The sequence below is a fragment of the Felis catus genome, chromosome A3 (genome assembly GCF_018350175.1).
Source record: "Felis catus isolate Fca126 chromosome A3, F.catus_Fca126_mat1.0, whole genome shotgun sequence".
Lineage (NCBI taxonomy): Eukaryota > Metazoa > Chordata > Mammalia > Carnivora > Felidae > Felis > Felis catus.
The window spans coordinates 114,018,463-114,040,575 of NC_058370.1; the positions used below are offsets into that span (position 1 = coordinate 114,018,463).

General features: G+C 35.1%; 1 protein-coding gene across 13 annotated transcripts in view; it reads right to left on the minus strand.

Moving 5' to 3' along the window:
• The window catches only part of BIRC6 (baculoviral IAP repeat containing 6), a 223,923-nt gene that overhangs the window by 128,486 nt on the left and 73,324 nt on the right, over positions 1-22,113 (minus strand). For 4 of the 13 annotated variants that reach the window (XM_045054708.1, XM_045054704.1, XM_045054700.1 and 1 more), the window contains 11 exons: positions 21,632-21,765; positions 18,262-18,408; positions 9,492-9,679; positions 8,383-8,706; positions 8,046-8,145; positions 5,449-5,663; positions 5,053-5,261; positions 4,265-4,611; positions 3,432-3,651; positions 2,818-2,951; positions 1,734-1,871 (listed from right to left, as the gene is read on the minus strand). In XM_045054708.1, coding sequence (XP_044910643.1) covers positions 1,734-1,871; positions 2,818-2,951; positions 3,432-3,651; positions 4,265-4,611; positions 5,053-5,261; positions 5,449-5,663; positions 8,046-8,145; positions 8,383-8,706; positions 9,492-9,679; positions 18,262-18,408; positions 21,632-21,765 — 2,156 coding nt within the window. The remainder of the gene's footprint in view (positions 1-1,733; positions 1,872-2,817; positions 2,952-3,431; positions 3,652-4,264; positions 4,612-5,052; positions 5,262-5,448; positions 5,664-8,045; positions 8,146-8,382; positions 8,707-9,491; positions 9,680-18,261; positions 18,409-21,631; positions 21,766-22,113) is intronic. The other 9 variants (XM_045054705.1, XM_045054703.1, XM_019827703.3 and 6 more) reach the window with 8 other exon arrangements.

The window sequence follows — 22,113 nt, forward strand, 5'->3', positions numbered from 1 at the left end:
TGTTAAATGTGGTTTTAAAGTATTTTCCACACCTAGAAAACACAAATTTATAAACAAGTCAATCACAACAAAGCAGTTTTAAGGAAACTGGTAGTAAGATATAACCCTAGAAAGGCTAATCCAGATCCTAAATGACTTTAAGATCAGAGTTTTCTCTGTCTCCAATCTTCCCTTTAAGAAAACAGCCATCTTTCTCCATAGTTGCTTAAGATTAATCTTTGTACAACACAGCACTGATGTAACTCAATTCAAACAACAAATGCTCACCAGTGCCTATGTCAAATCCATACGTTAATGCAAGGACCCAAAAAGAGGGCGTTCAATAATCTGACTTTACAAATGTAAAAATAAGGTTAAACGGTTCAAAAATTATGCTGTGTAGCTCGACTTACTCTCGTTTTTTAAAACGTGTCCAGACTATTACTTTAAGTATCATTCTTCTTTTCAATTCAGGCTCAATACCACCCCTGAACCACCCCTGCAGTAATCTCCAATTACTTGTTCATGCTTGCTTAACCTAAAGATATCTTCCCTATTCTCTAATATCCATTAGTCAATTCAAATTCTTCAAAACCTACAAAAAATGTCTTCCACCAATGCATTTCCATATTATCTGAATGATATAAATAAAAACTAAGACCTTCAATACTGTAATATTCCAACTTTATATGACAGTTGTATATAATTGTAGATACCTCTATATCCCATAAATCAGTAAATTGAGCCAAAGACTCTAAATATTTAAAACATATTTTCTCTACATGAATAAAATACCCCACCCTTTTACCAAAAGTAATGGGCCCCATGGGGCGCCTGGGTGGCGCAGTCGGTTAAGCGTCCGACTTCAACCAGGTCACGATCTCGCAGTCCAGGAGTTCGAGCCCCGCGTCAGGCTCTGGGATGATGGCTCGGAGCCTGGAGCCTGTTTCCGATTCTGTGTCTCCCTCTCTCTCTGCCCCTCCCCCATTCAAGCTCTGTCTCTCTCTGTCCCCAAAATAAATAAACGTTGAAAAAAAAAATTTTTTTTTAAAAAGTAATGGGCCCCATTTGACTTATCAAATGATAATCAATTGATTTATCTAGAAAACACTCTGAGGGATCTTTTTTAATACTATGGTCCTGACAATGTATAAAATTCAAATTTTATGGCACTTAGATAAAAGATGCAGCTATTCCAAAACCTTTAGGAAAAGTGTCATTAGGTTGGAAGAAAGGAAGAAAATAATTTCTTAAAGCTTGATTTCCTTTAACTTTTAAATTTTTCTATGCCCCAAAAGTTTATGGAGAAAGACTGAAACTCAAAAAAATAAAAAACAAAAACAAAAAATAAATAAATCTGGTAATTTCCATATCTAAGCATAAAAGCTCCTTGTAGTCAATTAGAACTATACTCCATAATGGTAAATAGAATGACACACTATACTAAAATAACAAAGATTTCCTATTCATAAATTCACTGATATGTATGGTATTAGAAAGTGTTTAAATGAGCCTGGAAATACCTCATGAAAGACACAGTTGTATTTAGACATTAAAAGTCATGCTCAGATAAGGGGTTTGTCCAGAAAGCCCTTCAAAAATAAATTCTACCCATAAAACAGATTCCTGGTATATTTAATTCTTACTTTAGATAAATTACATACAGCTGTAATCTCCAGGCCAATAGCCAGTTCTGGAACAACTGTGTACTCACTCAAAATCCCCACCAACAGATTATTATAAACTTCTGGTACCTGTCAGAAACCTTTCCCTGTCTTTACCATTCAAAGGTTTCTTTGCAGCTGCTGCTTCATCTTCAACAGTTGCCACATAATCCAACAACCTGGACACCAGCATAACAACCCAACTGATCATGGGAATATCCAGTACTCCTAAGAAGAGATGACAGGGAAAAAAAACAATCAGGTGACTCTAAGAGTTCTAATGAAGCCTGAGAGGACAATTATGCAATAAGACATTTTATAAATTTAAAATATACTGTATCATTGCTAACATTAACATTTACTTATAATAAGCCTCAAAATTGGAACTTATGGCCAAATTGAGGAACATACTGAATGTAATGGAAGACAAATGCTTTATGGTATGAGAATAGATTCTTAGTTATAGGTTGAATCCAACAGATAATAATTTATAAATTAGGAAATAAGGTGTAAGGTCCTAGTCTAAGACTTACAGATAACTAAATTAAAAAAATCTCTCAATTTTGCCTTCATAAAGTTTTTTGAACTACATTCTCAAGTTTTTGTTCCAATAACAATTTTGTTGCTCAAATGAAATACGATGACCAGAACAGCAACTGTGCCTTAAATTAAGAGAGACTTAAATAAGAGAGTTTGAAAGGTGCCTGGTGACTCAGTCAGTTAAGCATCCAACTTCAGCTCAGATCATGATCTCACGATTCAAGGGTTCGAGCCCTGCGTTGGGCTCTGTGCTGACAGCTCAGGGTCTGGAGCCTGTTTCTCCTTCTCTCTCTGCCCCTCGGCCCTGCTCAGGTGCTTTCTCTCTCTCTCTCTTTACCTTTCTCTCTCAAAAATGAACATTAAAATTAGAGTTTGATCTTAGTTATGACAGTAAATAGGAAAAACATAATAGTTCCCAAATTCAAATAATGAAAAGGTAATAGGTTTTTAAAGCAATAACCACATGGCAATCAATCACATGAAAGTCTACATTCTAAAAAGGCTACATCATAGAAATATTAACAAAATGTGCCATGACGAATATTAAAATAGGTACTTCACAGTAGCCATTTTATGAAAGCAGCAGTAACAGGAATCTTATGTTTTTACAAAAGATGACCACTTGAAATAATACCTTCTGTCCTCCTATGCATGGGTAACTGCGGCTGAAGAGGTGACAATAAATTATCCAACAGATTAAGTAAGCTTTCTAATACTCCACTATTGCTAAGTGATCTTTGACCAATGCAGGAGAGCAACATGAATACTCTAAAAAAAAAGATATACTAAGTATGAATCAATTTGCTCATTAAAAAAATAATTTACATTGAAATTTAACAAACAATAGAATATGTAGTTCTCAGCATTTATATCTCGAGCTATGATGTTAAAATTGGCTCTTTTCAAACTACAGGTTGTATTTTTTAACTAAATAAGAAATCAAGAAGAGAACTTTATCAAAGTCCCCAGAAAATGCGTTTAACACATAAAGTAACATAATCTGTTAGGAAATACTTGTAAACAGAGACCTATAAACTCCACAGATTCAATTACAAAACTACAGAAGGTAGTCTGGTTATATCATGTGCAATTTTCAATATGCGTTTTGCTAGGCATTCCCCAAACCCTGGAAAGAAATGTTTCATTTCCCCATTCAGGATCCACATATGTAGGATTTCAAAATCTGAGCAATGACTGTGAGAATTAGAAATTACTAATAACGAACAACTCCAGTATCTTCTGACCTACCTATCTTGTGGGAAGATGAGAAGCTGCTCTGAATTGTACAGTTCCTGAAGAACATTAGAAAGAAACTGACCCCACCATCTTTCACCACCACAGAGCTGAACAAGTAGAAGACCAGTATGCAATCGTATCTTTGGTGTTCCACTGATGCACAAGTGTTTAAAAAGCTCTTCACAGGCCTGGGCATGAAATGTGCTCTGCAAAACTGCAGGAACAGAGTGTCCTATTACAAAACAGAAAACAATAAAATTTCCTATTTAAGTGTATGCTGTAGTATCAGTATCAGCATACCTAAATACACTTTCTTCTTTACCAGGATTCAGTACACAATTGTATTTTATTTATTTTGCTATTCATTTCTTTATTCTTCATATGAAGAATTTAATTGTTAAACACTTGGGGAGGAGAAAATCTAACAGTTCAATCAACTGTATTTCTTATGTGTGGAGTTGGGTGTATCAGTTAGCTGAGTACGTGTGTTTGTGAGTGCACGTGTAATGATCAAAAATAGCTCCTGTTATTAGAAAATGACAGTATATTAGGGTAGCAATTTAGTAACAGTTTTCACAATAACAATATTTAATGTTTTGCCAATAACAAAACGATGTGCCACATCAACAGCAAAACCTCAAGAAAATTATCGAAAATCCGTTTAAAACAAAAACAAGTAAAAATATGGAGGAAAAAACGAGTTAACCTAAACACATTTCATAGTCACTTTAGAAAGGACATCAAAATGAGCAACACTCAGGAAATATTAACACAACAACAAAACATGCAACAAAATCACATCAAACACATTTCTAACATTTAAAGAACTTAAGCCAAATACAAACCATTGGAAGAGTGAAGAAGACTGAGCAAAGTGTCCAATAAATATCTGATGATGGTACGTAACTGCTCTGTGGAAGACGTCTGAATCAAATCTTTTGGATCTGATGTTTCACTTAACACTTTCCGACTTGTACCTAGAGCTACTTTGAGCCTCTGCACTGCATTATGAGCCAAATTCAGCTGAAGCTGTAGCTGAATACAATCTTGATAGGCAGAAAAAACTCTACTATCTTCCTCAACTGCCTTGTCTGGTTTTCGCAGAAAGTACTGTGCATTGTTAGCACTGTTGAGAGGAGGAAGATCGATACTTTGCAAAAGAGTTTCCAGTCGATGACAAGCTAAGTTATACCTGTAAATAAAAAAAAAATGTACAAAATAATTCCTGCAATGTTCTCTCTGATATATATGTATAAATGTACACTGAAAATTAAATCTCTACAACCATTAAAAAGAATTCATCAGTCGTTAAGTACTAAATAAAGCCAGTTATTTAATCACAATATTTTAATTTATCAAATATTACTGTAACATTCGTTTCCTACTTCCTTTTGTTCTTTTTTTGTTTTTTTTAAGTTCACATTTTTTTTTTAGTAATCTCTGTACCCAAAGTGGGGTTTGAACTCACAACCCCAAGATCAAGAGTTGCATGCTCTTCTGACTTAAGCCAGGTGCCCTGTCCTATTGTTCTTTTCTATACATCTAGGAAAAGACATTTCTTGAAAAATATATGCAAGACATACAATATAAAAGGTTTCAATAAGATTAAAATAGACTGCAATTTTCTAATAACCTGCACTGTATATCTTCCTGTAGAGCAACCATCATTGCTAAATGCTGGTCAATTTCCGGTTGGTTTGCAGATTCACCCTCTCCCCTTAAAGGATCATGCATTAACTTCAGTTCACTCTCCCAAGGCAAGATATACGTATGACCATAGTAAAATCCTAATGGGATTTTGGCTCTGGCATTTGTACTTCCATAACGTCCAATGACAGTGATCTGAAATGAAATAAAAAACAAAACAAATCAAAACATAAGTATACATACACTCCATCTGCAAAAAAATAAAATTCTGAGCAACGGATTTAAAAAGATAGTTATACTTTTTAACTATATGCCTAAGTATCTTTCATAACCTGTCAGAAACATGGAAAGCCTATCAATTCACTGTCTTGAAGTCTTTTACCTTCATGAATCTGCACACAGGAGGTGGTATCAAGTCATGCAGAATTAGTGAATGGGTGCTTATGTCAGTTGCCACTACCAGTCGCCTCCCATCCACCTCTTCTCCTAAAGTCCAAATGTCAATTGACAAGGAGGCCAAGTCTCCACAAGTGGGAATCAATACATCTGTCAATAGTATTGGTCTGCCAAAATCCAAGGTCACAAATCTCCTTGCTCCTATCAGAGAGAGCAACAGGTGACAAAAAATACCATTGTTTCAATTAACCAAAAGATACATCCAAAAACAGTTGGGAACACTCATCTTAAAATCCGAAATCAACTTATTAAACTACAAACAAAGAAGTAGAAAGAGGAAGTAGCCTTTGAAAATTTTCTGAAACTTCAATCCATGCTAGGTAAGACTGAAGTAAAAAATACACAAGAGTAAGTTTGTTACTGTGACAATCAACTGTGCATATAAGCTTAATTTAAAATTTTTTAATGTTTATTTATTTTTGAGAGAGACAGACAGAGTGCAAGCGGGGGAGGGGCAGAAAGAGAGGGAGACACAGAACCTGAAGCAGGTTCCAGGCTACGTGCTGTCAGCACAGAGCCCAAAGCCGGAGGTGAACCCAAAAATCGCGAGATTATGACCTCAGCCAAAGTCGGATGCCTTACCGACTGAGCCACATAGGTGCCCCGAAGCTTAATTTAAAACATCAGAGTAGAAAAACTGTATCATCAAAAACAGTAGATAGATGAACTCTTAAAAGTTATCTATCTGCTCTTCTTTCAATCATTTGGTCACTTTTTAAAACTTTCCCACCTAGACTCATTAATGATACTAAATTGTTATTACTTTAGTTTTCTCAAGCCTTGTTTAACTTCTTATGGAGTTAGATCCTACATTGTGGTTACAATGTAAAGTAAAAGTACAAGGCAGAAATCACATGCAGTCAGCACTGCCACTATAAAAAATCCCTTAGGAAGGTCCTCCAAAGAAGACAAATACAGCTTATCTCAAACACTGTTTTTTGCCCAGGTAGTGGCACATCACTGTCTCTTCAGCTCAGTTCCAGGCAAAGCATATGGCTTATTCTCAAGGACCACACTAAACAGGCAGGATGCCTCTTCGTGTAAACACTAGAATCGCATGCAGCACAGTTGAGATGTGCACATTAATGAAAGGCAAAAATGATCACAGAGGAATGGAAGAAAGAACAGATTTGCATATCTCAGCTCATATACATTTCAGAATAAGCCCAATTAGTGAAACAGTAGACAGCATTGTTAATCATATAGTTCTTTTTCTTCTTTACCAGGTTGGGGTGAGGAGCACCTAATAACCTTACCAGCTACATTTTACAGTGAAGGAATCAACTGAACTTCTAGAACTAGTTTTCAATGGAGCTAGTTTAAAAGCAAACAAGGTAGTTACCAATACTTCCCTAGACAGAAAAACTATTAAATAACAAAGAACATAATTCTTCTATGTCCTACAGTCAATTCCAATGATAAAAAAAGAAAAATAAAAACCCAAAATGCAGTGTAAAAAACTGCTCACAATCCATAAGACTCCACAACAAATCACACTCTAAATGTTACAAATGCTAATGTTGATACCAATGAAGGATTAGTTGAGCAAAAAAACACCATTAAGAATTTTACCTTAGGGGCGCCTGGTGGCTCAGTCAGTTAAGTGTTGGACTTTAGCTCAAGTCATGATCTCACAGCTGCTGAGTTCGACCCCTGCGTTGGGTTCTGTATCTCCCTCTCTCTCTGCCCCACCCCAGCTTGTGTTCTCTCTCGCTCTCTCTCTCAATAACAAAGAAATAAACTTGAAAATTATTTAAAAACAAAAAAAAAAGAATTTTACTTTACATTTTTTAAAAAACTCTCTCTTCCAAAGAAGAAACATCGCAATGCAATAAAGCAAACTATTCATATGATAAAAAGTGCCACAGTATGCATTATACACATATTACTTTCTACTATAAAACACACTGTGGGTTTCTACTGAATTCTGCTGCAGCACAAGCCCAGAACTAGTAGTTTGGTAGGATGATAAGGTTAAAATCACCTGTGGTTTATTAGTAAACATATTCTAGTTGAAAGCATCTATCCCAGTCATGGGTTGCTAGCATGTAAGTAGCTAAGTCACAAACTTAGGCAGAATTTGAATTATCAAGAGACCATGAAGTGTTATTAATTTTACTTAGTTACTAAAATCAACAGTATGTCTATCTGCTATTTTCTAGAAATGATTCCAACATCAGGATGCTGGTCTTAAGAATATTTAAGCATAACTTCCAGTGTAATGATAATCGAGCAGCTACAATGGAGGTAGATGGTCATGTCCATCAGAGTTCAACAGGCAAGACCCATGTGCAGGTGAAATCCACAGTCTGGACAGAACTAGTCAACCTACCCAGTAGCACTCTGCCACCCAACGTGGTGAATGCACAGCTGGAGCCTTATGTAGTGCCTACTCCTGGTAAAATGTACTTACCTGGGAACAGATATGATTCACTTGCAAAGGAAAATCAAACTACAGAATATTAAGATTCAAAGGGCTAGCAGAATAGGCAACAAAAATATCTTAAGAAAGTCAAAGATTACCTGAATGCATTCGCTCTATAATAATGGACTGGTGAGGTGGAGGTTGAAGAAAATGTGAAGCATGAGAAATTGCAAGAGCTAGACCAGAACCAAGTGGATTCTAGAAGAGAAAAAAGTATAACTCTATATTGATATTACTCTTGCTCTATACAAACTAGTAACTGTATATCAAATTAACAAGTCTCATCTCCTGATGTATATTCTGTAATATTTTAGAAAACAACCTAATTTGATGTATCAAGTTGGCATAATAAAATTTTGCCTTCTCAAGCTAGCGTATACATCATAATATTTTTAAATGTCTAAGCGAACACCTATTTAAAATATAAGAATTTACCATTCTGGACTTGTTGGAATTTTTGTTATGTGCAGCAAGATTGACTGTTGGGGGATCAATAACTGAGCCTGGGAAAAGCTGTGCAAGTTCGGCATTAATCACAACGGAAACTGCTTCATTGGGTGGGGTGAGTGGTGGAGTCATAAAAAGTGGTGTTGTTTTTGGAGTGGGTGGAATAACATCAGATGGATGGATGAAGAATCCGGGGGCTGCCACCGGGTTGGAAGGCACAGAGTTGTGAACAGGACCTACTGCTGATGCTGCTGATGCTGCGGCAGCCGCTGCAGCTGTTGTCTGATGTAACTTGGCTTCCAGCTTTGCTTTCTGTAAAAGAAGTAAAGGCAACAAATGTAGACTGATCCTGCCTACCTGAACTGTAGGGAACACTACACAGGAATATTTTATGAAGATAAACATGATTAACTAGATCCTAGTTAAATAAAAATGAAATTAAATAAAAATGGACTCCACATGAATTGAGCATTTCTTCACTATACGAACTTCATTAAATATTTGATGTAAACTTCCTTGTGTTTCGGAAACTTGGACTTCCACAAAGCAAAGGTGGAAAGAAAGAAAAACAAGTGCATGTAAATAAGGAAACACAGGTCTACTCAGAACGAAATATTAACAGGAGGAGGCGGGGTCTCGTGTTGCCTAACCTGATACAATTTGTCACCTGGAACCACATGGGATGCATTTAGAGAACAATAAAAACTCCCAAGCAACTGTCATTATTACTAAATTTTAATCCACATGACTGCAAATCATCTTTAAAATATTTTAGGTTAGTCAATCTGTAAAAATAGTAACTGGTAACCATAACGTTTGACCAAGAGTGTTTAAACAGAGTTACAACGAATTTTACTAAAAGCCTGCCCCCCCATATCAATTATATTCCATCAGATATTTGTCAAACGAAATTTACTTATATAATTTTTAAACACTTAGATATATCACAAAGACGTTACCTCAATTTTTGCAGAAAATGATTAGCTCAGATCGGTCAACCTACTTTCCTTTATGAAAATAATGGGCATTTTTACAGTACTTTTTTCAGCTTTTGAAGTTTAGAGACAGCATGAACAAAGAGCCAAAGAGTCTCCAACCTGTTGCTGAAGCTTCAAAAGCTGCTGCTGTTTCTCTTGCAGCACCTGCAGCTGTTGCTCGGCTGAAGCCATTGCATGAGAGAGAGACTGCAAAGCTACCTGGGCTGCTGAACTCAGGGCTGTCGAAGCTTCCCCAACTGTCCCCGATGACAGTCCACCTACTGCAGGAGTAACCCCGAAGGAACTCACTGGTGTAAGACAAGGGGGAGAGAAAAGGGATGAGGAAAAGGTTCATGCAGAAACATGTTCCAAGTATATTATTTTGACATTAAAACTAGAGTTTCACTTTAAGAGACAGTAAGCTATAGAGTATAAAAAAGAAGTCTTAATGATCAAAGTCTTAATCATAAAAGCATACTCATTGATAATAACAGTATTTGAGTTTAAGGGATTCTAGGACCTATTTCCAAATCAAAAACAAAACAAAACAAACAAAAAAAAAAAACCCAAAAAACTTGGTATACCTTTGAACTTAAAAATATTTTCAGCATGTAAGAAATTTCATTTAATATGGCTAAAATAAAAACACAAAATGAGAGTAATCCTATTATACAATTTGAGCTTAACGAATAAACTAAAATTTGCTTTACTAAGTTTTCCTGTAGCAGTGCCTCCTTCCTCCTGCAAAAAGTTCAAAAAAACCTTTAATTACATCATTTAAAAAATCTGATGATACTTATTTCTTCATTTTAAAGCATAGCCTAGACAGTCTGGCCCACATAGAATATGTAAAAGCAATGTTTCCTCCCATATTCTCCCCAGAACACTAATATGGAGAGAAACATCTCTGATTCGACTTATGTCAAGCAAGTTTGGCACACCAGCTTACACATGAAGATTATCATTAATGGCTCTACAAAATCCCGTAAGTTGAACAATTTCTTTGACTTTCCTTTTCAATGTTACTCAAGTATACATTATAAAAAATAACTCCTCATTAAATATTTAACAATATTTGTGGAAAACATTTTAGGAAAAGCTAAGATAAAAGCTTAATTTCACAACATAATGAAATAGGTCAGCACAAAATATAGTTACATTAGGGAAAGATAACCACTACAACAGTAGTAAATTTTAGTGTGCATTACCATGTGACACTGTTTTAATCAATTAATGTATTCAACAGGTAAACAACTCTGAGAAGCAGACACTAGAACTCTGTTTTTTAACTGATGACAGAGAAGTGTGACCTGCAGAGCTGATAGTGGTAAAACTAGGGTTGGAACCAAGGACTGTGAAAACAAAGCCAATGGGGAACCACAGTGCCAAGCATGGAGCTTACTTACATCAACTCATTCTGTCTTTGCAATGACACATTGGTAGGTACGACTCTTACCCATTTTATAGGTAATGAATCTAAAGTTGAGGGAAGTAATTTGCTAATACCTGAAAGGGTCGGGGAGAACCCAGGTATGTGAGAGGCTATCTTAACATCTAACAATGTTACACTGTGCTAGGATTAAAAAAAAAAAAAAAAAACTATTTAAAAAAATTAGCTGTAATCCACAAGATAGTAACAACAAACTGTGCATAGCCTTTCACAATTAAAAGTGTCTTCAACTTAAACACACACACACACACACACACACACACACACACACACTTATTACAGAATAGCCATACTATACTTCATTTAACTTCCACGAATCCAACTCTACAAGCCTGGTCAAAGAAAGAGCAATCAAAACTCATATAAGCTATGTGCCCCAAAATGAAATCCATTTGCTTCATCTAATGTTCCACCAAAGAAACAGCTATTAATTCCAACTCTGGAGGAAAATTATTGGACTTACTGAAGCACTGCTATTGTACTTGTACTTTTTGGGTAATTACAGTCAATATTAACCCCATGGAGTTGAGCCCTTTACTGACTTTAAAATCCAATGTTCAAATACTACTTGTGGGAAAATGAATTAAGTAACCAGAAACACAAGAGACACATCAGCAATCCAAAAGAAATAAGTCATCCTGCAACTACAAATTTTTTAAATCTTTTGATTTTTTGATTGAGCAATATCCTTTTCTATAGATCAAAAGAAAATAAAAGTGACTATGACCACCATTTCTATTCAGTATCACGCAGGAAGTTCTAGAAAGCACAAAAGAGCAAGAAAAAGAAGTAAAAGATAAAATTATTAGAAAAACAACAAAGTAAAATTCTTATTAACAGATGACATGAGGCAGCTCTTCCTGCCCACAGGTCCTGTCTCCATGCTTTAATAAAATCACCTTTTTGCACCAAAAAAAAACCCAAAAAACAAAAAACAAAAAAAACCCCTAAAAAACTGGATGACATGATTGTGTATATAAAAAGTCTTTAAGGGGCGCCGGGGTGGCGCAGTCGGTTGAGCGTCCAACTTCAGCCAGGTCACGATCTCGCGGTCCGTGAGTTCGAGCCCCGCGTCGGGCTCTGGGCTGATGGCTCAGAGCCTGGAGCCTGTTTCCGATTCTGTGTCTCCCTCTCTCTCTGCCCCTCCCCCATTCATGCTCTCTCTCTCTCTCTGTCCCAAAAAAAATAAATAAACGTTGAAAAAAAAATAATAAATCCAAAAACATTAAAAAAAATTTTTTTAACTTTTATGTTAAACATATGTTTAAGAAGAAAAATGGAAAATTTCACTAAGTATATACTCAAGAGAACTGAAAACATAAAAATGTACACAAATATGCTGCATAGCAGCATTTTTCTTAACAGCCAAAAAAGAAGTAACAACTCAAACGTCCATTAACTTCTGAGTAGATAAGCAAAATGAGGTATATCCAAATTGTTTTAAAAGTAGCATATCCATACACTGGAATACTATTCAGTCATAAAAAGGAATGGTGTACAGAGACATGCTAAGTGGGTGAAACATGAAAACATTATGCTAAGTGAAAGAAGCCTTCTACTATATGATTCTACATTTATAAGAAATGTATGGGGTGGGCAAATCCATAGAGACACAACATAGATTACTGACTGCCAGGCGATGGAGGGGAAAGGCGATGAGGAGTGACTGCTCATGACTACAGAATCTCTTTGTGGAGTAATGGAAATATTCTGGAATTAAAAAGTGATGATGACTGCACAACAAACTTTATACCAATTTTTTAAATCTACCAAAAAAGAAAGAAAAACAAAACTGATGAGTGTATACTACCAGATTTCAAGACTTAATATAAAGTTACAATAATTAAGACAATTAGGTACTGGGATAAGGCTAGAAAAATTGACCAGTGGACAAAAACAGACCTACACCACAGCAGACATGATTTTTAACAGACACAACACCACAGCAGAGTGGAGGAAGGGTAGATTTTTCCCATTAATAATAGAGAATGAGAATTAGTAAACTAAGATAAATTAGAAGCAAAGAGCCACAGTAAAAGGAGAGATTAAAAAAACTGAGAACTACATCATTTATACTGGTAAGGTCTAACACATGAAACTGGAAACGCAAAAAGAGAATACAGAAAACAAGGCAGAAGCACTGTGTGTACAGTTAATGGCTGAGATCTTTCTAAAGCTGATGGAAGTTATCAAGTAAGGATTCAGGAATGCCTATGAATCCTAATCAGGGTAAGTACAAATGAAACCATCTATAGGACCATCAAAGAAAAATGCTCGGCGGGGGAAGGGGGGGGGTGGACAGGGAAAGAATATGAATGAATCTTAAAAACAGCTTGAGAGCTGACAGCAACCTTAAAAAAGGAATAATAAGACTGACACAGTGGAAATGACAAGAAATTAGCTTTAAATCACTAACAGAAATAAAAACTTAGAATTCTGTAACATGTCAAAATATACTTCAAGAATGAAGAGAACATCTCTGGATCTAATCAACCAAATGTAAAATTTATTATTCAAATATTCAGACAAATTTAATTAAGTATAGGAAACAAACTGTACCATGAAAGTGATTACGCTAATTTAGTTGGTTATGATAAAAATTGATCAGGACAAATTATAGTTTCTATGATTATGATAAAAATGGATATGTTGCATCAGTCATTACACAGCATTTGCACAGTTTAAGCTATTTAAGGTACTTTTCATATATATATATATATATATACATATATATATATATGAAAGGAATAATGATATAGTGTCTAGGATTTGTTTTGAAGTACTTCAGCAAAGAAAAAATAGCAGAGATAAAGGAAATGTGAAAACCATTAATAATACTGGAACGTGGATAATGGCTATGCGGTTTATTTACCTAAATATTTTTTAAAATTTTAAAATTTCCTCCTTCAAAACTAAGTTTATTCACCACGGGCAGACAAGAATAAAAACAGACGTTACAGAATACTTTTCAAACAAAGAAAATCACACTTGATTGCAGCTCAAATGACAAAAAGGAAAAAAAGAGGGATTAAAATGGAATGAGATAAATCCAAATGAATACTGAATATAAAAACCATAATAATTCATTTGGGAATTAAAATACACATAAAATTAAGGTATAAAAGCACAACTTCATACAAGTCAGAAAGGTGGTAAACCTTCTAGATATCTGCACTGTATAGTACAAACAGTAATTGGACTTCTGAATGTATAAAGGGTATATGTATATTATGACCACTGGGATAACTGTTAAAAAGAGTAAAGAGTAGAAAAATAGCCCCCCAAAATATAATCACCCAGAATAAGAGGAAAGGAAAGAGAAAACATCTAACTGGCAAAAGAGAAAACCTAGTAGAATATCCGTACATTAAAAACAGCAGATTTAGGGGTGCCTGGGCAGCTCAGTCAGTTAAGCATCCAACTTTGGCTCAGGTCATGATCCTGCAGGTTGTGACTTCAAGCCCTGGGTCAGGCTCTGTGCCACAGATACAGGATTCTGTGTCTCCCTCTCTCTCTGTCCCTCCCCTGCTCTCTCAAAAATAAATAAACATTAAAAAAAAAAAAGATTTAAAAACAAATACATCAGTAATTACATTAAATGCAAATAAATATTCCAACTGAAAGACAAAGTATCAGACTCAATTAAAAAAAAGCAACTATAGGGGGCGCCAGGTGGCTCGGTCGGTTGGGCGTCCGACTTCAGCTCAGGTCACGATCTCCTGGTCCATGAGTTGGAGCCCCGCGTCGGGCTATGGGCTGATGGCTCGGAGCCTGGAGCCTGCTTCCGATTCTGTGTCTCCCTCGCTCTCTGCCCCTCCCCTGTTCATGCTCTGTCTCTCTCTGTCCCAAAAATAAATAAACGTTAAAAAAAATTTTAAATTAAAAAAAAAAAAAAAAGCAACTATAGGGGCGCCTGGGTGGCTCAGTCGGTTAAGCGTCCGACTTCGGCTCAGGTCATGTGGTCAGGTCTGTGGGTTCGAGCCCTGCATCGGGCTCTGTGCTGACAGCTTAGAGCCTGGAGCCTGTTTCGGATTCTGTGTCTCCCTCTTTCTCTGACCCTCCCCTATTCATGCTCTCTCTCTGTCTAAAAAATAAATAAATGTTAAAAAAAGAAATTTTTAAAAAAATTAAAAAAGCAACTATAAGCTGCCTATGAAAAATAAAGTTCAAAGTAAAAGGAAGAAAAATATCTATCCTATTAATAGTAACCAAAAGAAAGCTGATACAAAGCATATAAATTTCAAACAAAGTAATTTTAGAAAAAATAGCTATCAGGGATAAAGAGATAATTCCTAATAATGAAAGATTCAATTCACAAGAAAGATTACAATCATTCTAAATTTGTATGGTAACTTCAAAATACACAAAATAAAAATTGGTGAAACTCAAAATTAAATATCCACAGGCACAGTGACAAGAATTTAACATATTGATCTTATGAACTAAAAGAAACCAAGGAATTAATCAATAAAGACACAATTCAAATAACACATTTAGCAAATCCACCTGAATGGACATAGCACAATTTACCAACAAGTGTAAGTATTATTTTCACATATTTATGGAATAGTTATAAAAATTGATCCTCTACAATTCCCAACACAGACTGCAAGACTGACAGAGTAATTTTTGACCATATAGCAATTTAAACAGAAATCAATAACAAGATAACTAGAAAATCCTCATATATTTGGACATTAAGAAGTGCATTTCTTTAATGTTACTTACTAAAGTTGAATATATGCAAAACCCATGAAGCAATAAATCAACTACTACATTCATTTCCAAGAAAACAGTATATTCAGTAGTACTAAAAGCACCATAATTGAACAACCCAAATATCAATCAATAGTACACTTATCAACAGTGGGCACATAATTTTTTTTTATTTAGACAACAGAATCTCAAACAGCAATAAAAAACAACCAAGTATCTACAATGCACTGATATAGATAAATTTAACAATCGTAACATTGAACCAAAGGCAGACCAAAAAACACATAAATGTAATTTTATATTATAAATGTAGACCCTATCCAACAAGCATTCAGAAATGTATAACTAAGTGTTTATACAATGAAAGAAACACCAAGAAAAGATTACTCTAAAAGTTAGAACAATGTTTCCCTTTTAGAGAGTAAGGGAGAAATAAGTGGAAGGGAACATGAAGACACTTTTCAGAGTGTTGGAAAAAAATTTCTTTTAATTTTTTGTATGTTTTTATTTCTGAGAGAGAGAGAGAGAGAGAGAGAGAGAGAGAGAGAGCGCGCGTGCGCGCACAGGGGAGGGGCACAGCGAGAGAGACACACAGAATCTGAAGCAGGATTCAGCTCTGAGCTGTCGGCACAAAGCCTGACGTGGGGCTCGAACTCAAGGGCTGTGAGATTATGACATGAGCCAAAGTCGGACACTTAACTGACTGAGCCACCCAGGGAACTCAGAAAATTATTTCTTGATTTGGTGATCACAGGGACAGTTTGTTTTGTCTTAAATTGTTGGGTTATACAATTGTTTTCTGCACTTTTTCATAACAGCATTATATTTCATTGCTAGTATGTTCTGAAAAAAGTAAACAGGAAGTTGAGAGACTATAGTCACCTTTTAGCACCTTATGATCACAGTTGACTTTGCACTGCACCTGGGTGGCTCAGTTGGTTAAGCATCTGACGATCTCAGCTCAGGTCATGATCTCGTGGTTCGTGGGCTTGAGTCCTGAGTTGGGGTGTGCCCTAACAGAGTGGAGCCTGCTTGAGATTCTCTCTCTCCCTCTCTCTCTCAAAATAAATAAACAAAATTAAAAAAAAAAAAAAAAAAAAAGACTTTGCCCTAACATTTAATAAAAACCCCTTTGCTGGTGATGGTTTCAGTCTGGGTGAAATACATATCTGATTCATACTACCTCTGAAAATACAAAAAGCTGGTTCCATTGCTTGCTCTGTAGGAGATGAAAGGGAGTGTGAGGAACACTTCTCTTCTTCAAACCTAATCTGTGATCTATTACAAAATTTTATACCTTCTGAAAGCATTACTTACTCAAACACATGCATTTTAGATCCTTAATTTCAAGACAGTTCCAAAAGAGTCTGATTTATAACAAAAGAGTTCTCTGAAAGTGCAATTTCTTGTCACAGCATTTTTCTATTCCAATGTAAATGTATGTCTCTACAAAATGACTATAACAATCCAAGAAAGCAAACACAAATAAAATTGATCCTTCTAGCATCCCATGTAAGATTTTAATTAAAAACTCTGAGGTAAATTACGTAGGCAAAGGATTTCACTTAGTAATTACTTCCACAATCGGAAGATATAAAATGATTCTGAATAAAAAGGTACTCAAAGAATTGATAATTTATATACATATATATACATACACACATAAACATTTATTTTTTTGAGAGAGAGAGAGAGAGAGCGAGCTGGAGAGAGGGGCAGAGGGAGAAAGAGAAAGAACCCCAGGCAGGCTCCATGCTCAGTGCAGAGTGCGATGCAGGGCTCAAGCCCACAATCCCAGGATCATGAACCAAGCCCAAGTCAGAAACTCAACTGACTAAGCCACCTAGGTGCCCTGATAAATTTCTTCTAAAAACCCTTCTTAAAAGGTTTTGTGACTTCTCAAACTGTTTTTCCTTTCTGTTAATCTATTGAAGAAAACAAAAAGAAAACCACAAACACAAAACCACCAACAGAATTCATTCAAGACAATATTCAAGCTCTTCTGTAACTGTAATATAAAGATAAAACTCTAATATTTTTAATTATAAAAATTTCACTTATTTATGCCAACAGAGAATTGTAAATAAACACTTATCTTACTTACAATGTGAGAAAAAAGCACAGAAAAGAAGGTTTATAAAAAAAAAACCCAGAGTTCCCACTGATTATTCATTACAAACATCAATAATACCACATATTCAACACACTAAAATATTGGTTCATATGTCTGAAGGTGCTTTAAACTAGCTGGAAAAACAGTATTCCTTCTTCACTCTTCTCAACCTTCTCAACGATATTACCAAACATACTGTGAACTTTAAATGCAAGAAATAGCATTATAATGCCAAAACTGCACATAACACTGGTCAATAGTTAAGGAGTATTGAGGCTGGGTAAAGGAAATGCAGTCCCTTTTAATTTTCCCTTTAATTTTGTTATGTTTGATATTTTCCAAATTAAAAGGCTTCTAAAATTGCACACATCTAAAAACAAAAGGATTTAAGACCGTGATCTAGGTAGGAAAAAAAGTGCTATGAATTGACTTAGAAAAGAACGCAAAAATACTTAAGAATTTTCCCTCCTATTAATAAGTTTCTATTAACATGACACCAAAGGAACTTATAAATAACATAAACTGATATTTAATTACTTACATATCACTTTGTATTTATGTCAGTATAAAATGCATAATAAAAAGAGTGTATAATAAAAGAAGGTATATACCAGTAAACGTACTTGCATCATCCCTTTCTATTCTGGTGCCATCACTAGTTGACACACAAGTAAAGTGCAGGGGCTCAACTTCTAGAAGTCCAGTGAGAGATGTGAAACTACCTTCGGCAGCTGTGCAACTACTGACCTTTCCATTTCCTATTGCAGAAAAGAGACAAGTTTTATGATATGTAAATAAATTTTAAAAAGGCAACAGTCCTATGGAAAATTACACCTGCTACTACAATTTTAATTAGACAAGATGTATAAACACACAATCCTCATACAGGGCCATTCAATTAATATGAAACAGCAACAAGTGATCAAGATTTTAAATGAATAAAATATAATAAAACAGCTACTAATATTAGCTATTACACAATCTGTTGAGTATGCATAAAATCAGAATACATTCTGTGATGTCAACTGTATAAATATGACACTAAATAAAAACTAAAGAAACATTCTAAAATATTATCCAAATTTATCTATAAATAAATCTTTATGTTTCATATATATTATCAATTTTCTAGAATGAGGACTACTACTTTATAACCATAGAAAAACCCCTGAACAATGCTGAGGGTGAACAATGTTGGGGGTGCCAACCCAGCGCAGAGTCAGAAATCCACATGTAACTTCTGACTCCTCCAAAACTTGACGACTTAGAGCCTACTGTTGACCAAAAGCCTTATAGGTGATATAAAGAGATGATTAACATATACTTTTCATGTCTTATGTAATATATACTGTATTCTTACACCGAAGTACACTAGAGAAAACGAAGTGTTAATGAGAAAATCATAAGTGAAAATACATTTACAGTATTATACAGTACTTTATCAAAAACAGTTCTGCATTAAGAGGACCCACACACTTCAAACTCATGTTGCTGAAGGGTTAACTGTAGTTTAAGTTAGCACATGTAGTTGAAAAATTAAATTAAATTAAATTAATTCACATGATCACAACTACGAACAGTAAAACCACAGCAAGAAGGCCAGACGGAAGAACACAAAAGAATTAACAGTGTATGTGTTATGGAGGAAAAGAGTTATTTTTGGTATTGTCCAAATTTTCTGGAATTAGTACTGCTTTAAACAGAATTCCTGAACAGATAAAATTAAACAGAAACCAAAGATGGAAAGAATGGGGAGATACAAAAGCTAATAACATCTGAAGGATTAAATGTAAGACTAAATTGTCATGACCATGTTCTCTAACATTTCCCTGGTGCACACCATAGGACCTTACATGTATTTAAAAAAAAAAAAAAGTATTTATTGAGCGCTTACTTAATACAAGACATAGGAAATGCATTAAAAAAAAGACAGGCCTCAGTTTCATGAAACACATATTTGGTGTTAATAGGTTAGTAGGCATTAAACAACTAATCATACAATTAAAAAAAAAAGTGCTTACCCCACAACCCAGCATTTGCAGTAGTAGGTATTTACCCAAAGAATACAAAAATACTAATTCAGAGAGATACATGCAGCACCCCGATGTTTACAACAGATGATCTACAAGAGCCAAATGTCCATCGACTGATTAATGGAAGAAGATGTGGGGTATGTACATACATACGTATGTACACACACACACACACACACACACACACACACACACACACACAGGAATATTACTCAGCCATAAAAAAGAATGAGATCTTGCTATCTGCAACAACATGAATGGAGCTAGAAAGTATTATGTTAAGTGAAGTAAGTTACAGAAAGACAAATACCATATGACTTCCACTCATATGTAGAATTTAAGAAAGAAACAAAGGAAACGATCATAGGGAATAAAATAGAGAGGCAAACCAAGAAACAGACTTTGAACTACAGAGAACAAACTGACAGTTGCCAGACGGGAGGTGTGTGGGAGATGGTTAGACAAGAGCAATGCAGAAAGACCAGTTAGAACACTATTATTGTAGTCCATATTCAAGATGACTGGCTTTCCTGTAATCATGTGATCACGTGGGGTAAGAGAATAGATTTGAAATATATGATGGTGTAAAAAGAGACAGCCTCACTGTTGACAGCCTCACTGTGGAGGCTGAGAAAGAGGTATCAAGGATGACATTCAGATTTCTGATTTGTGCCAGTGATGCCATTAACTGAGAAAACAAATACTGCACATGGACCGATACCGAGGAATAAAATAACGAGACAATGATATGGAGACTTAGGTCATGATTTCTAAGTCCCTTCTTCTGGGTCTTCTTTACGGAATGTGCTACTCTAGCGAATTTGTTCCCTGGCTTGACCTGAACTTTATGGTCTTCTCCTTACACTCTCTCCATTCTGAATCTGGTATACAGAAAGACACCTATACATCTAGTTCTAGCCGTTCCTCTGAATTCCACTCATAAACTAATGTGTCACTTGGACAGAGATAGAGCAGCATAAAATAGAGCCTAAGTCATCAAACAGAGGAAGACACATACATCCACAGCAACATAAGCCATTAAAAAGCAAGTAACAGACGAGTAAGTATGATCTCTTTCATTAAAAATGTTCATGAACATGTGTAGCAAACAAGTCTACACAGCTAAACATCCTGTTAACAAAGGTAATCTAAGATGGTGGAAAGGTTGGAATTTAGGTACTTCACATATTATTTACATTTCTGTATTTGATTTTTCTCATTTGCTTTTACTCGCAACTCATCTTTTAAAGTAAAAGAAACTGAAATTAACCCCAAAATTTACTTCTATTTAATGTGGTAATTATCTTAATATATTTACCAAAAATTCTAACATTGTGGTTTATTAGCAACACTTGTAAGTTCAAATGGAAGAAAACAAAAAATAAAATAGTCATTGCCTTATTTAACAAAACTAGATAAACACCAAATTATAGCACTTGGAAAGGTTATACAGTGTTATACACTCAATCTTAAAAGCATTCTTTCAGAAATGTAAACAAGAATACATGTAACACTGTACAAAGTTTATCTGAGTATGCCAGTAGATACAGAAAATTATTTTTCTTTCTGCATCTTTACTTATTATAATAAATATACATTAATTTTTATTTTTGATATATGAAACTATCCTTTAATTTTGGGGACATCAAAGGCATACCAAATAAAACTGAAAGGCTACAACAATCAAATTTTAAATAGTCTCTTATGAGCATTAAAGTCATACTGACATGCAAGGAAACAAAAAAACAAACAAAACAACCCTTGCAAAAATAACTTCAGTAATTTTTCTGAGGGGGGAGTTAAGAAACAAAGGCATTTTCATGATTCACAGATGTTAAGTTCTAAAGAATTTTAGTTTTTAAAAACAGAATGTCGTAACTACAGTCTATTAAGTCAATGATAGCTTAAATAGAAGAAATAAAATTCAGAAATTCCTTTATGTTACTACCTGAAAGGACATCTGATAAATCAATTTCATCTGACTGGACACCAATGCTGCTGTTGTACACATTTTTACAAGAAGAGCCGCTCATTTCCAAATCAAAGAGGACTGGATCAAATGGTGAGCTATATAATCCATATCTGAAAAATAAAATAATGTCCTAACAATTTTCCTGTTGGCCATCTAATTAACAAATTACCTATTTACTTCCATTTGAAAGCAGTTTGACACAGGGCAAAAGGAAACACTAACCAAATTTAACCCACTAAATTCAGTGAATCTCAGTTACGTTCCCTGGAAACCTATACTCCAGAAGATGTGGTGCCAGAGACTCAACAAATGTGATTCCAATAAACTGGTAGCTAATGAACCAAGATTGAATCTTCATCTGCAGACTGAGGCAAGGAAGACATATCAGGCACCCTTCCCTCAACTCCATCATTAATTACATTGACTCAGCAGAAAGTACAAAGGCTTTGAGTAAAATC